This window comes from Macaca thibetana, chromosome X, assembly GCF_024542745.1.
Source record: "Macaca thibetana thibetana isolate TM-01 chromosome X, ASM2454274v1, whole genome shotgun sequence".
NCBI lineage: Eukaryota > Metazoa > Chordata > Mammalia > Primates > Cercopithecidae > Macaca > Macaca thibetana.
In genome coordinates this window covers 32,945,242-32,962,064 of record NC_065598.1, presented here as the reverse complement: position 1 = coordinate 32,962,064, position 16,823 = coordinate 32,945,242, and the positions used below count along the sequence as shown (strand labels likewise).

The 16,823-nt window shown below is 36.6% G+C and overlaps 1 protein-coding gene across 13 annotated transcripts in view; it reads left to right on the top strand.

Annotated features, from left to right (window-relative positions):
- Positions 1-16,823, top strand: part of DMD (dystrophin) — a 2,269,491-nt gene that overhangs the window by 200,924 nt on the left and 2,051,744 nt on the right. Inside the window, exon 1 of one of the 13 annotated variants that reach the window (XM_050777139.1) lies at positions 11,334-13,759. The exons of the other annotated variants lie outside the window; for them this stretch is intronic. Coding sequence (XP_050633096.1) covers positions 13,741-13,759 — 19 coding nt within the window. The 5' untranslated portion in view covers positions 11,334-13,740. Of the gene's footprint in view, positions 1-11,333; positions 13,760-16,823 lie in introns of those variants that run through there. 13 annotated transcript variants of the gene reach the window in all.

The window sequence follows — 16,823 nt, the reverse complement described above, 5'->3', positions numbered from 1 at the left end:
CAACCATATTATAAGAAGCAGTTATCAGATGCATGGATTCTGGAGCCAGGCTGATTGCTGAGTTCTAATCTCGATGCTGCTATTTAATGACTGTGACCTTAGGTGAGTTGCTTAACCTCTTTCTGCCTCTCTTAATTTTGGAAATTAGGAAAATAACTACTTACATTTTAGGTTTGTTGAGTAGATCTATATCGCTTAAAATGTATACAGCATGTAGGCCAGGCGCGGTGGCTCACGCCTGTAATCCCAGCACTTTGGGAGGCGGAGGCAGGTGGATCACGAGGTCAGGAGATCGAGACCATCCTGGCCAACACAGTGAAACCCCGTCTCCACTAAAAATACAAAAAATTAGCCGGGCGTGGTGGCAGGCGCCTGTAGTCCCAGCTACTCAGGAGGCTGAGGCAGGAGAAAGGCGTGAACCCGGAAGGCGGAGCTTGCAGTGAGCTGAGATTGTGCCACTGCACTCCAGCCTGGGCGACAGAGCAAGACTTCGTCTCAAAAAAAAAAAAAAAAGTATACAGCATGTAACAATTATTGAATGATACTTAACAATTATTATCTAGGGGAAAACGTACTGATGATTTTGTATATATATGTGTGTGTGTATATATATATATATACACACACACATATATATCAGTAACTTTAAATGGGGAAATCACTAAAAAATCATAACTTGGTGTAAATATACTTAATCTGTATGCCACGGCTAGTTTTTTGTTTGTTTATTTTTGCCAAGTTTCTTTAATTTCTGTTGGCCTTTTGTGGTCACTCCATTAACATCTGCAGGATAACTTGCTTATACAGGGGAAAGTGTCTGTTACCAGTACAGTACAGTAGTGGTATTAGGAAAATCTATTAAATGAAGTCCTGGGTGTTTATCCCTATAATTGTATAAACGTATGTTTCTCAGGAGCAGTGTTGTATAAGTAAATGGATAAAAGTCATAGAGTGCTAAAGCTAAATGGAAACAAAATTATTTATTTCAATTCCCTTATTTTGTAGATGAGAAAACTGAGAATCAGAAAATGGAGAGATTTGTTCAAGATCATAGTAGTTATTGTCTGAGATGAGGAAAATATCCAAATGTCTGCTTGAATCCTGAGATATGCTTAAGTTAGCATGGAAAATATTCCATTTAAAATAGCAATATTTTCTTCCTCCTGAACATCTTTGTACTATTTAGAAAAACCTAGAAAGCATGCTGGAAAACTATCCCTTTTTCCCTTGTCAACCTCCAATTAGCACAAAAGCCCAAACTGTACACTGTCCCTTATAAAAACAACCTAAAATTTTGAGAATAACATTCATAATGTTAAAAGAAAACTACCTACTTACTACATATACTGGCAATGTACTTGCTGGGTAATCCCACTTGAAATTCATAGAAATTAAACAGCATTTCAGAACATCATTCCAAGACCTAATTAATGACATGCAGTGACTGCTAACCAAGGAATGTGTCCATGATACTTTCAATTTATAGCAAAAGCTCTTAACTACTGATAGCGGAAATGTGATATATAAGGATCTTGTTCTGTCCTTTCAAAAGTCAAACAGAACTACTATCCCTTAAAGCTGATAGGCAAAGGAAGAAGCTGGGAGTCCAAAGGTTTATATTTATACAAAGCATGTGCTTCCCTAATGTTCACTTTCCAACTTTGAGTAGACCTTTTTTTTTTTTTTTTTTTTTTTTTTTTTTTTTTTTTTTTTTTAGCGATGTGGCTGTATTAGTTAATTCTCACACTGCCATAAAGAAATACCGGAGGTGGGGTAATTTTTAAAGAAGAGAGCAATTGGCTCAAGATTCCATAGGCTGTACAGGAAGCATAATGCTGGCATCTTCTCGGCTTCTGGGAAAGCCTCGGGAAGCTCAAAATCATGGTGGAAGCGAAGGAGGAGCAGGCATGTCACATGGCCAGATCAGGAACATGAGAGAGGGAGTGGGAGGTGTCAAACACTTTTAAGCAACCGTATCTCATGAGAATACACTCACCATCTGAAGACAGCACCAAGGGGATGGTGCTAAACCACTCATGAGAAATCCAGCCCCGTGATCCAATCACCTCCCACCAGGCCCCACCTTCAACACTGGGAATAACTTAACCGGGCGTGATGGCTGGTGCCTGTAATCTCAGCTACTCAGGAGACAGATGTTGCAGTGAGCTGAGATCGCTCCACTGCACTCCAGCCTGGATGACAAGAGTGAAATTCCGTCTCAAAAACAAACAAACAAACAAACATTAGTGATTACATTTCAATATGAAATTACGGCAGGGACAAATATTCAAACTATAACAGGGGTCTTGCTCTGTCTCCCAGGCTTCAGTGGCGCCATCGTAACTCACTGCAGCCTGGAACTCCTGTATTCAAGCGATCCTCCCACCTCAGCTTCCCCAGTAGCTAGGATTACAATTGCGCCACCACATCTGGCTAATTTTTGTAGAAATGGGGGTCTCCTTTTGTTGCCTGGTTTGGTCTCAAACTCCGGGCCTCAAGTGATCCGCCCATCTCGGCCTCTCGGAGTGCTGGGATTACAGACGTGAGTCACTTTGCCCTCCTGGACTAGATATTTTATGTGTGAAGGAGGCTGCTGCTGGTTTCATGAGTAAGCTGGAGAAACACATTGAGGAATGATACTGTCCCCTTAGTTGTCAACCTTCAAAATAGGAAACAAATAATAGCAAAGAGGTAAACGTGGCAGAAAGCAGGGGTGAGAAGGAACAATCAGATGTGGGAAACATCAAAGAACAAGAAATAGCAACAAACCCACGCCAGAAGCCAGCAAGAAAAGGAGAACTGTTATGAGTACCAGTAAAAATACTGAAGAATGGCAATAAAAAGGAGAAAAAAGTGCTCACAAGGGAGGCCTTGAAATGACAATAATCTATTCCAGGTTGAGAAGAAAAGGAAACATTATTCCAAGGCAAAAAGAAAAAAAGTAAGGAAAATCAAGATAGATGAATATCTTCAAAAACTCAGCACAATGGAGATAGAGTGTTTGGGAATAAGAAAAAAAATAAAAGTAGACAGATACAGAGAGAAGTAGCAAATGCAAGGAACAATGTCCCTATTACTAATGCTGGCAAATTGTACTTATATCTCTTCCAGTTATATAGCCTGTTCCTGGGAAATAGCCTAAAGCACTGAGAATTAAGGATAGGAGAATGCTGTTACTGTGAGAATATGAATTAAGTAATGCCAAAGAAAGGCTTTGCTGCCGATATAAAAGCTGAATGATCAGGCCAAGTCATTTATGTCTGATGTTTCTCCCTGTCTAATAGGTAATAGTAGTATTTCTCTAACTCAAGGGACATTAAAAATTGTTCAGCTAATGCATATATAAATGGAGACAATATAGACAGATGTTTAAGAATATTTTGGTTAAAAGGACAGACTCCAAGCCAAACTTTCTGGGTTGGAAAGAAATCCAACTCTTTCATTTTCTCTCAGTACTATACTGTAGGACTCTCTTTTTATACACCTTTTTATACTGTCTTTTTTATACACCGACTCTCTTTTTTCCTTAGTTTCTTCATCTGAAAAATAGAGTTAATAATAGCACCTACCTCATAGGATTGCTGAGACGAGAAAATTAGCAAATAAAAATCGCTTAGACCAGTACCTATCACATAGCAAGGGAAATCTCAACTATATTCATTGTGGTGATGTTTTGTTAATAAACTTTTAATATGAATGTAACATATCACATTCATTAATATGTAGGAATTATATTTACTCACACTGACATCAACTTCTGTTCCTTCATTATTTTTATTCTTCCTCATGTCTATACTTTTTCAGTTCTCTGTCTCTCTTAGTTCATTCCAAAAATGGGTAATTTCTTTTTTGTCTCACTTGCTGAATGCATGTTACTCATCAAGCAATTGTTGAGCACTTACGGTATACAGGCACTGTTAGAAAGACGTCTAAGGCACAATTTTTTGTGTGCTGAAATAGTTATTTATTCAGCAAAAGAAGGAGCTCATAAAAATAAAAAAAGAAATGATATGGGTAAATGTAAGAACACAGTGATTTCACTTGGGCCTCTTGGATGTAAAAGGAAGCTTTACCAAAAATGTTAAAATAATAATTGATGGTTGCAGTGCTACTAAATTACATCAAACTTTCTATTATCTCACATTTCACCTTTTAACTTGTCTGTTCCTAGTGAAACTAGAAGCTGAAACCTCATTTTTACTCATTTCTCCCCTGTTATCCTCCCCCCATCCCTATAAAAAGAGAACATTTATGCTTAAGTGCTTCTGATGATGTGTTCTCAGTACCTCATTCTGTTAGACTAATAGTCCTCATGCCAAGTTAAAGTGGTTGGAAATCCTAGCACGCCTTACCTAAGTGTGTTTTATTTATCTTGCTATACCCCGTTTTATTGTAATAGTCTTGGGAGAGCCCCGAAAGATGGCACTGACCTATTTCTATGAACTTTAAGGGAGCAGGGGACGATCTCCCTCCATAACAAATTCCAATAAATGATGAGGTTAAAAACTATAGAAAAGATATTTCTACAGAGGTATTTTTATGTGATACATTTTATATATATATATATATATAGTTTTTAAACTTGAGTATGTAAAATATATACTAAACTTGTATATTTATATATATTAAACTTGTACCACTTAAAAATACCTCTGTAGAAATATCTTTTCTATAATTTTTAACCTCATCATATATAATGATGGTAATTCTTGGTACTTCTTATTCCTAATTGTCTTAGTTCATTTGGGCTGCTATAATAAATATATCATAGACTGTGTAATTTATAAACAACGAAGATTTATTGCTGCAGAACTGTTTCTGCAGCCCAGGAAATCCAAGATCAAAATGTTGGCAGATTCAGTGTCTGCTGAGGGTTCTGACTGCTTCACAGATGGTGCCTTCTTCCTTTACCCTCACATAATGGAAGGGCAAACAAGTTCCCTTGGCCTCTTTTATAAGGGCACTAATCCCATTCATAAGGGCTCTGCTTATATGACCTAATAACCTTCTTAAAAACCCTACCTCTTAATACTGTGGCATTGGGGTTTATGTTTCTGCATATGGATTTTGGAGGGACAAAAATATTCAGCCCATAGCACTAATGAAATACAGAATTTTTGGAGAGCAATGTCTACTATTTTACAGGCAGCTTGCTACTTGTGATGACAATACTTCTTCGATCTAGTATCCCAGCATTGTTCCATTAACAATGTATGCATCTTACCAATGTAATGTTCAGTAAATATTTTTGCATATTTTAAGAGGAATCTGGCTTTTTTTGTTTTTGTTTTTGTGTTTTTGGTTTTTTTTTTTTTTTTTTTTTTTTTTTTTTTTTTTTTTTGGAGACAGGGTTTCACTCTGCCACCCAGGCTGAAGTGCATTAATCACAGCTCACTGCAGCCTTGCCCTCCTAGACCACAGGTGCGTGCCACCATCCCTGGCGGATTTTTTTAAAAAATTATTTGTAGAGACAGGGTCTCACTACGTTGCTCCGGCTGGTCTTGAACTTCTGGGCTCAACCAATCCTCTGGCCTTGGCCTTCCAAAGTGCTGGGATTACAGGCATGAGCCACCAAGCCCAGCCTGATTTTTTATAATACAAAATAATATACACTCACTGCCAAAAGTAGAATACAGAAAAACACAATGAAGGTAACAGTTACCTATAATTTTGCTATTCAGGAATAACCAGTGTTACTTGTTTGGCATAGACCTTCCTATTGAGAACTATATAATGATAGCTAATATTTACTAGCACTTGGTATGTACCCATGTTTCAATTATCTTATATGTTAAATATTATCGCTTTATACCTGAGAATAATTTTGTGATATAAGTACTGTTATTAGACCATTTTAAAAATGAGAAAATTGGTGCAATAACGAGATGCATTAACTTGTTCAGGTTCACAATGCCATTATAAAATGGAGCCGGAATTCTAAACCATGCATTCAGGCCCCAGAGCCTAGGTTTTTAACCACTAAGAATAATATATTTTAGTATTTTAGCATACACATAGTTTTGGAAGCTGCTTAATTCACTTAATATATCATATGGTTTTCCAACCTAGTTAAATATTCCGTAAGAATATGATTTTTTTATTGTCTGCCTATAAATATATTAATAGGATGTACCAGAATTGTTTTCATTTCTATTTCATGAATATTTAGTTTGCTTCTAATTTTCCACAATAGAAATGATTTAGTATATTTTATAAAATTTTTAAACAGATGTACAAGTATTTAGAGACTAGTATTTGTTTAAATAACATGTGTTGGACATTAGTGGGGTATATATCAATGTGAAACATGAAGTAGATGTTTGCTTTGTGGTAACTATGTTCCAGGAATAGTGCTAGGAAGCACTAGGGACTGGAAAGCTGTAAAAAAGCCAGTCTTTCTATTCTTAAATATCTTATAATCTAATGGAGAGCCAACCCTGTAGAATAGTGCGTTTCAGTAGAAGCCAGCTTAGTGTGTTGAGAAATGAAAGGCAGATGATGAAGTTTGGACAGTGGATAGAAACTATCTTATCAAGAGTTAGGTTTATAAGAATGAGGGTAGGTGATTTGAAGAAACTAGTGTTTTAAGAAGATATACGTGACAGCATTATAGACACATGGGGATTTAGACCAGGACTATACCTACAGAAATTGACTTATTTTATCATTTCTAGAAATTTTGCGATAATAAATACCATACATTATATGTTGTTCTTGTGTAGGAGATGTAATGTATGGGTATGCCATTAATCAAATGATGATTTTAAGTGGAAGAATTCGTTCTGTTGGTTTACAGTCCCAGTTATAAATTAATGGGCTTACCACATAGTTGCTCCCAAGTCTTGGAAGTACTGAAGTTTTTTAAAAAATTATTTATTTATTTTTAACTGACAAATAATAGTTGTACATATTTACCGGGTACAACGTGATGTTTTTGATCTACGTGTATGCTGTACAAAGAGTCAATCGAGCTGATTAACATATCTATCACCTCACCAACTTATTTTTTGTAGTGAGAACATTAAAAATCGATTAGCAATTTTGAAACCTATAATACATTATTTTTAACTGTGGTCACTGCGAGGTTTTGAATGTTCCAGGACATTTTCAAAAAATCTCAGGGCCAAGTGTTAAGCAGATCATTCTCTGAGACTGGATCTTCTGCAGTATGTCTGTGGACTTTTTTATTTTACTCTAAGCCCTTGTTGTTGCCTTCAGGGGTTACTGACTTGCATTTAATTGAAGGCTGACTGAGTTAGATATATACCTACTATAGTTGATGGGTTTTGTTGCCAGAAATATTCTTTTGCTTATCGGTGGGGAAGGTTTTTGCTTCTACTGCTGGATTTCAAGGTGTCCCTCAAGATTCCATTACTCAGTTCATTGAGAAAAGCTTAAAGCTCACGGAGGGGAGTTCTGAGCTCTGTTTGATGAAGGAGGCTGGGTAAAATAATAGCTCCCAAGTTGGCTCAAGTTCTTCCAGATGTTCATGTTTATATAAAACTTAACACTTAGAGACATTCCATGGTGTAAGATTTCTGTGCAAAATTCCTTATATCGAATTCTAAAATGATTTTTGGTCATCAGGTGCAAAAATTAACACTAATCATCTCAAATAACCAACCTGATAGATTTTCATTCTGTTTGACGTTTGAAAGCAAATACCCCTATGATATTGAGTGAGTATTTTATTGTCTGATTTTTCTTCAAACTTGCTGTAACCCTACGGGAAAGATATGCAATCAAAATAAAAGAACAATATTCAAAAATAAATGGACCATGAAGAATTGTGCTTAAAATCTTAAGTAAACAGACACACACTCAACACAGTGATGTGATTGTAGAAACTGAAAAAAATGCTGCTGGCTGAAGAGCTGCAAAGAATTGGGCTTTTCATGCACTCAGTTACTGAAATAGAAGTTCCTCCCTAGGAGAGAAGCCAAAATCATAGCACAGTTTGAATAAAAGTATACCTTTCCAAAATTACTGCAGAACAATTATGGCTGGGATCCTTTACTCTTATTGAGAAAGCTCTGTAACCTCTTATTTTAAATTGACTTCCATTGAGCAATAATGCCTCCCTGCTTGCACTTTAAGGTACTTTATTGGGTAATGTGTTTACAAGGTGGTCTCATTTTTCTTTTTGTAATAGGAGATGGGTAGCTTACTGCTACTTGGAGGTGACTCCAGGAAACACAATTTTCAAGATGGTCATTTAAAAAAATTGTGATTATTGGGAATAATAACTCTAGAGACAAGATGTAATGGAATTACTTCCAATTTATTCAGCACGTCACCAGGTTATTGAAGTTCTAGTTTTAAATCTGTACATTCGAAGTCTACGTTGTTTCCTGATGTATTGTATATTTAGGTTTGTACTATAGGTGCTAGGTTTGGCTCCAACTCTCAACAGGAACCTAACCCCTCAGAACAATTATTGTAGACAGATCTTTGGTGGCCCTACTGCTTGCTTTTTTTTTTTAACCACTACTATTTCTTTAAAATCAAAAGATATGGCAAACATATTACTAAAAGGAAGAAAACCCATCTTCAACATCATTATGGTGTTTTTCACTTCAAAGGCTTATTTTGTATGCATCATTTGATTTAATTTCCTCCAAAGCCTTGGGAAATGTGAGTGATTATCATCTTATTATTGTTGTTGATAAATAGTAGCTACTATTTATTTAGCACTAACTCTGTATCTGGAACTGTGTTAAGCACCTTGTAGTGGAATCTAACAATAGCCTCAGGAGGCTGGAATTAATATTATCCCCATTTTACAGATAATGAAATGTGATGTAAATAATATAACATGCCAAGATTATGCAGCTAGTACATAGGAGAACTGGAATTCAAGCCCTGGTTAAACTTCTTTGACTCCAGAGCCTGAGTGTTGACTGTCTATGGCATGTTGCCACGCTATTTTATAAATGGAAGGCCTGGTGATGCTAAAAGTTTAAATATCTTGTCCTAGGTCATAAAATTAGTTCCCAATGCCTTCCAACTGAAATCCCAAACTTTTTTATTATACTTTGTTGTCCGCAGGACTGCTACTCGCTTATATGGTACTCTTTGAAAATTAAAGAGGCATCCTCCCCACTTCCCAAATCCACAGAACAGTCAATGTTGAAAGAAAGCACACTTTTTTTTTCAATATGACTCTGCTTTATTCGAGGATCACATGGATGGCTGGGGGGAATGTGGGTATGATACTCAAGCACCTTTGTGCAAGGTGCAATGCCCAGAGCCATAAGGAGTGGCCCCAGTCGTGCTCATTTAAAGGAATAGTTGGACAATCCTAACTGATATTAAGGGAGTTATCCAAAAGAGTTTCCTGTAAGTATGTGCTCTTAGGAGCTGTAAGGAAGTAAAATTTTGACCCCATTAATTACATTTCTAACATGATCTAACATCTTCCCTTCACTGCCAACAAAAATGTTTAAGAAGATACAATCTGACAGCAGTTATGCTAAAACTCCCCTGAAGCCAAAATGTGTCACTTCTCAAAATGACCCTCATCTTCACAAGCCCTTGAAGAGGAGTTGAGGATTATTTATGAACTAGGTTACTGAGCTTAGGGATCATTTTGTCTATTCATTTCAGATTAGGTTCTTTTTCAAAATCAATTCCTTTTCATTATACAGCTACCCTGGGCATATATGAAATGTCTTACAACATGGATATGCTTTTCCTTGAAGTACTGACAAAGTAATAGATTTAATGCGCAACAACAGGCATAAAAAAAACCACACGCAGTATAAGTATACAATGAGTACACTGATACTCACAACAGAGGTTTAAATAAATGTCTGTAACTGGGGGATGTGGTGGTGTGAGGGCCCCATGAATTTTTAGCTTGGAGGATATCTTATCAAACCGAGGAACCCTGAGGACATGCGTGAAAACAAGCTCCTACTCACAACTTTTTTGCCTGAATGGTAAGGTTGTCTTTAGGGCTTGGTCTGATTGATTTGAAAGAGCATATTCTAGGAAGTGGTTCTCAAACTGTTGGATAATAGAATCACCTGGGGGTTTACCTAAATGTGCAAAGGCCTAAGTCTTATCACCGCTTTAACGAATGTAGGTCTCTGTGTTTATAATGAGCTCTTCAGTTGATTCTGATGAGCACCTAATTTGAGAACAACATGCCAATGGGTACAGATTCTCAAACTTGGCTGTTCATTAGAATTGCTTGAGTCTCATTTCTAGAGACTCTGATGTCATTGATATGAAGTGCAGTTTGGGCACTGGGTTTCTTCTTAAAGAAGTTCTTCAGGCCGGGCGCGGTGGCTCACGCCTGTAATCCCAGCACTTTGGGAGGCCGAGGCGGGCGGATCACGAGGTCAGGAGATCGAGACCATCCTGGCTAACACGGTGAAACCCCGTCTCTACTAAAAATGCAAAAAATTAGCTGGGCATGGCAGCGGGTGCCTGTAGTCCCAGCTACTCGGGAGGCTGAGCCAGGAGAATGGCATGAACCCGGGAGGCGGAGCTTGCAGTGAGCCAAGATCACGCCACTGCACTCCAGCCTGGGCGACTGAGCGAGACTCCGTCTCAAAAAAAAAAAAGTTCTTCAGGGGGTTCTAATATCAGCGAAGTTTGAGAAGCACGAGTCTAGGGGCCTCGCTACCCGATGTATTGTCCGAAGACCACCAGGAGTAGCAGCCACAGCAGCACCAGGGAGCTTATCGGAAATGCAGAATCTCAGTTCCCACCTAAAATTACTGAACCAGAACCCATAGTTTACCAAGCCACCCAGGTGGTTTGTGTGCCCATTAACTCTTGACACACACTTGTTTAGGGAATCAGGTAGAGCTGGATTCTTAAGCACTTCTAGTTAGTTGGATGACTGCAAAACCTCTCTGAGTTCCAATCTCCTCACCGGTAAAATGAGTTTAAGGACTAATATGACCAATATTGCAGGTTTGCTGAGAAGATTCTTGAATGCAATACCTGAAACTCAGTTAAATTCCTAGAACAGTGAAAAGCCTCATTAAATATGAAGTCCCGGCTGGGGGTGGTGGCTCACGCCTGTAATCCCAGCACTTTGGAAGGCCGAGGCAGGCGGATCACCTGAGGTCGGGAGTTCGAGACCAGCCTGACCCACATGGAGAAATCCCGTCTCTACTAAAAATACGAAATTAGCCGGGCATGGTGGCGCATGCCTGTAATCCCAGCTGCTCCGGAGGCTGAGGCAGGAGAATCGCTTGAACCCGGGAGGCAGAGGTTGCAGTGAGCCAAGATCATGCCATTGCACTCCAACCTGGGCAGCAAGAGCAAAACTCTATCTTAATTGTGTGTGTGTGTGTGTATCTATATATATATATGAATGAAGTCCCTATTAGAAGAGAGTCCCTGTGAATCTTTTTTTTACACTAGTGACCCCAGAGCTAATGAGGCCAAGCCCCACCAATGATCGTCATCACAGACATTCCTGTTTTTCTGATATTTATAAAGGTTCCTTTTAGGTATGAGGTGATTTTTATTCAAAAGAACCAATATTCCCAGATGCACGTGTCTTCTGCTAAAAGGATAAATCATCAGAAAGCAATCCTTAGCTACAGTGTCCTTGAAGGTGCATTGTGGAATCTTGCATTGTTGTGCAATTGTGAACAACTTCTTCAGACAGTACTATAGATTTATACTGTGTTGTCCTTAATTTTCCCCTTTAGATCTTAATTTGTTATTTATTTCTTCCCTGGCCAAGAGCTAATTTGTTTACAGAAACTCATATATAGGGTTCCTTTTTTCCTCCTCAAGCCAGTAACTTCTGCAATTAACTACTTTTTTCTTAATTTCTCGAACTTTGGCCCAACTAAATATTTTCTCATCATTCCTGTTTTACCCCCCTTGAGCTAAGACATGGAACTTACTTGTTCAGAAAAGTTTCTATCTGATTCAAAGGGCATGCTAATTCTTTCTTTATAGTGTAGTTGTTTACACATTTAAGAGGGAAGGAGAGATGCCTAAAGTAATACCACAGAAGAAATACCCTCCACTAATCTTTCTCAGCAGTATGACAATGAGTAATGATTACAGTTAATTAAGTTAGGCAACCTCCATTTCCATTCACTTAGCAGCACTGCTAATTATATACTCATGCTACAAGGTTTCTTTAGTTCTTCTGTAATTTGGATGCAGTACTCTTTGTAGACAAGGGAATACGGTACGATTAATGAGATTTTTCCCACCAACACCTCCTGTTCTCTCCAAATGAAATTTCCACATCTGAAAATTGAGAGTAGGAAATGGAGAAAAAAAAATCAGTCACATTTTAACTTACTGCCAGCACAGTACATGCTTATAATTGCCAAATATTTTCTATTAAAGAAAACAAGATTTGGGTTTTGTTGTTGTTGTTTGAAGCCTTGTAAAATTGTGGCTTATGTAAAATTGACATAAGTATAGAACTTGGCTTTTTAGAAATATTATTGGCAATGATAATGACACTTTATATTGTATGCTTTTGGGTGCATTAAATAAACATGTGTTGAGCACATACTGTTTGCCAGACACTAGCAAAAAAAAAAAAAAAAAAAAAAAAAAAAAAAAAAAAAAAAGCAAACCCTAACTATAACTCTGGGTTTCTTTTACATGAACTTCAATCATTTTAACAACTTACTCTAAGGAAAACCAAGAACTGCAGCTCTACTTGGGTATATTGTTAATGAAGCCCTTGGAAAAATTTAGTTTATAGGCTTTGATCAGATGGGGACTGACATGCTTAAGAGTTTTATTTTTAATCTGAAAATCCACTTCAATCTTATGCTCTGGGTAAACAGTCATTACAGAAGCCTGACACAATTCTGTTTTCTCAAGAAGCAGGATTCAAGGTTTAACTTCAAATGCAAATTTGAGTAAGTTATACAGATTATTCCTTTTAATTCTTTTTTTTTCTTTTTTTTTTTTTTTAGAAAAACAGGGTTTACATGGATGAAGTTTCATTCTTAATCTTCATTTCCCTTGAGAATTAACTTGTGCATTGTGGCTTAGATTGAGTTTAAGATCGTTTCAGATTTTAAAATATATTTTTAAAGGTGTATCTGGAGGAAGATATTTGTATGTCAAGCACTGTTGGTTTTCATAGGAAGTTCAAATGTGTTTTGAGCAGCACCGGACATTTTTAGAGTTCTGTTCTTCTAGCATCACACAGGTGCACAACTTTATAGGTCCAGCCTCTTCTTTTTGCTTCCTTCTGTGCTGCTTCTTCTTTTCCACTAACACCAGTTTGCATAAATGAGTGCACTGTCAAGTTCCTGTCAATATCAGACAAAAATACAGGTGTCTTCATAATAATCAGCTCCTCTAATTCTACTTTCCAGTTTATGCTTCAGACTCAGATAAATCCTATATAAAGCCGATGACACACAGTTATTTCTAGAGGAACTGAGGTTACTGATTAGAAGGGAACGTAATCAGGTAGATTGAGCCAGTGAGGGAAGAAACCATTGCTGTGAGAGGGGAGTGTTTGCAAAATGCTGTCTGTGAAGCTGAATCTGTGAGGATCACCTCACTATTCACGGCAACTGGAGTGGAAGAAACAAGTGCAAAAAGATTGTGCGTTTGTCTGCTTTTGTGAGGCTGGTCAGAGATTATGTGCCTGCTTTATCTGTGCTTGGCTGTGACTCTACCTCCAGGTTTATCATACCCCATAGAATGTGTAAGAGAAAAGTACCAACAGGGAAATCAGCAAAAAGCTTTCCTATGAAGGTGTAGCCAGCCTCCGCAGAATTTGAAATGTCTGAGGTCTCATCTGGTGAGTAAAAGCTGCAGATAAATGCAACAGCCATTCAGAATAATGATAAATTCCACAAGCATTCAGAAGCAGGCTTCCCTAAAGGTGACTCTTTTGGTCAATTTGCAACCCGTGGGATATATTTGGATGACTCCTATTCCATATGCCTTTCTATAAAAGTTAAATTGGGGCTTTTGTTGTGAGGAAGGGAAGAAAGGGGTTTGACACCAATAACCTATAGGATAATGCAAATCACTAAAATGAGAAGGAACCCTTTTTCTACTTTTTGGGTTGTGACTTTAATTAACTTTGTCTTCAGTATCTAAAATTATTTCTAGTATGAAGAAAAGAAAAAAATTATCCAGACCCTAATCTATAAATGATAATATTTTTACCTCAAATTAAATTTCTAAGGACATAGACTACATTCGTAAACTCATTAAAAAACTAATGAGGGGAATTTTTATATTAACAATAGAAAAACATGTGTTTTATATATATAGGCTTATTTATACATATATGTACATATAAATATACACACACACACACACACACACACACACACACATACACCCATACACATTTTTAAGAAGTTTTTAATCAAAGAAAAGGGAAATAACAAGGATCCTTGTGATTAGTAACTTAGACATGTTCAGACAAGCACAACTTATTAGGAAGCAACCTGAGCCAATTGTAAACAGTAATTCCAGGCTGCCTAATTATTCAAAATATCTCAGAATGATTTTAGAGGTTAAACACCTATTATTAAATGCTAGCTTCTAAATAAAGTGAAAAGGTGTAGTGATTTATCAGGTTATTTTTTAAATTATAGAATATCCTAAAATTCTAAATTAGCATATATTCTGTTGCCAGTATATACAATCTGTATATTCGAAGTATATTTCTAAATTATGTTACTTTTATTAAAATTCCAAAGAGCTTCTGACTTGGACAAATTTTCTCTATCATTAGGGAGACAGCTGGTCTTTTTTTTGGCGGGGTGAGCTAAGAGAGTTAGGATAAAATACACCTCATTAAATTAAAAACATGTCTGGGGAATAAAGACAATCCGAAGTCAAAAGTCTATTTGGGTCTCGAATTTTCCCATAACTTGATTTGTCAGAAAAGTTACCCTTTTCCAAGTCTTCTCTCTCATTTGATCTGGACTAAGTGGTTGTCATTTCTCACTTATAGATTGCTTTTTTACTAATCTCTATATATTTTTTAAAATTTTATATCTGTATTTTATTCATCAGACTGTCCTGGAAGTACAGAGGCCAGTTAATGGTTTACGAGTTAAAGCTGAGCCGAATATAGCTAAGCTCTGTCTTGCTTGACATTTCATCAAAAGCTGTGTTGATTTGCAATGTTTACCGACCTATTTATTGAACCTTCACAGCTTGAACTATGCCACCAAGCTTGCTGACATTGCTGAGATTATCTCTAAATGCATGTACAAACTAAGGAGGAAATAGAAAAATAAGTTAAAAACAATCATCAGTCTATTTATTAAATTATGCTTATAGAGTCCTTGATTTATGTATTTGTTTGATTGTTCTCCGCAAAGCCCCATGACCCGATTTTTCTTTGATCTTCCCACACACGCTTGGAAGACTATAGATTAGAACAGTGGTTCTCACCCTTCCTTGAGTGGGCATCAGATTCACCTGGAGGGCTGGTTAAACCACAGGTTGCCGTATGCCACCCCCAGAGTTTCTGATTCAGTCCTTCTGAAGTGAGGCCCCAAACTTTGCATTTTTAACAGATTTTTTAGGAGATGCTGATGCTGCTGAATGACTCAGAACAGAAAATGAGTGTTCTTAATACAAAGAGCAGAAAATAATTGTTCTTAATCTAGTTACCTGTGTTCTCTTTATGTGTTGTTTAGTTTACACTGTACAAAAAAATAAACACATATCCTCACAAAATTGAAGCATATATTCTACTAAGTATTAATATATTAAAATATTGAATAAAATATTAAATATCTACATAAGGAAATTGTATTCCTACTGAAACTGGCAGTAAAATTACTTAAATTACTTAGCAGTAAAATTACTGTTGACAAAAGTAAACAGTTGGTCATTAGGTCTCAAATATGTAAAACTTCAATTTTTTTTTTTTTTTTTTTTTTTTTTGAGACAGAGTCTCTCTCTGTCACCCAGGCTGGAGTGCAATGCACAATCTCGGGTCACTGCAACCTCCTCCTCCCAGGTTCAAGCGATTCTTCTGCCTCAGCCTCCCAAAAACCTCAATTTTTAATTACTCCTTTGATTCTTATTCTCTGTGATTTCTCCCTATGTGAAGTTTTAGCCTATGATATTTTTAGTAAAATGAAAGCATGGTCCATGTGATAAGCACTTGAATCTATACATCAAAGTCTCCCCTTTTGGGTCATTAAAACTAAGATGTTTTCCAACTTGGCTTACCAAAGCCACAGTTTGAAAACAGAAACTATGAAAAAATTGAATAATTTGCTTAATTATAATGCTTCGTAAAAGATTAGAACATGTCTTTAAAAATGTTAACAACTAAAGTCAAACATTCAAAAATTATAACCTTTGCTATAAAGTTATATGCTCATTTGTTATAGTCCCTTTCTTTTAGTAAAATGTAAGCTTTTGATATATTCTAATGGAGCACAACATTTAGATCAAATGTTTAATATGGATAATTGACTTTTAATGAAATTTAATCTAGATGTTCATAACTGAGAGTTAGGGGTGAGCATGCCTTTAAGGATGTAGACATTTTTATTATAATTATTTTCTCAACATCTTCCATTAAACATATCAAGGAAATATATATTATTACTTATTTCACTTTTCTAATGTATTAATTTTTGTCCAGTCATACCTATCACATGCTTCAGAAATAATCAGAGCTTTGATGACAATGTCACGTTATTTTAATTCAGATGCTGTTCCAATTTGATAAGATGGAGCTGATCTTTAGAAAATAAATGCACCATATTTCTAATCTTTAAATATTATATTGAATTATTTTAGCCTGGCTCACTTACCAGTTTATTTTTCACTTTCGCTTTCATGATTAAAGCAACTGATAATTACTAACATAGATAATA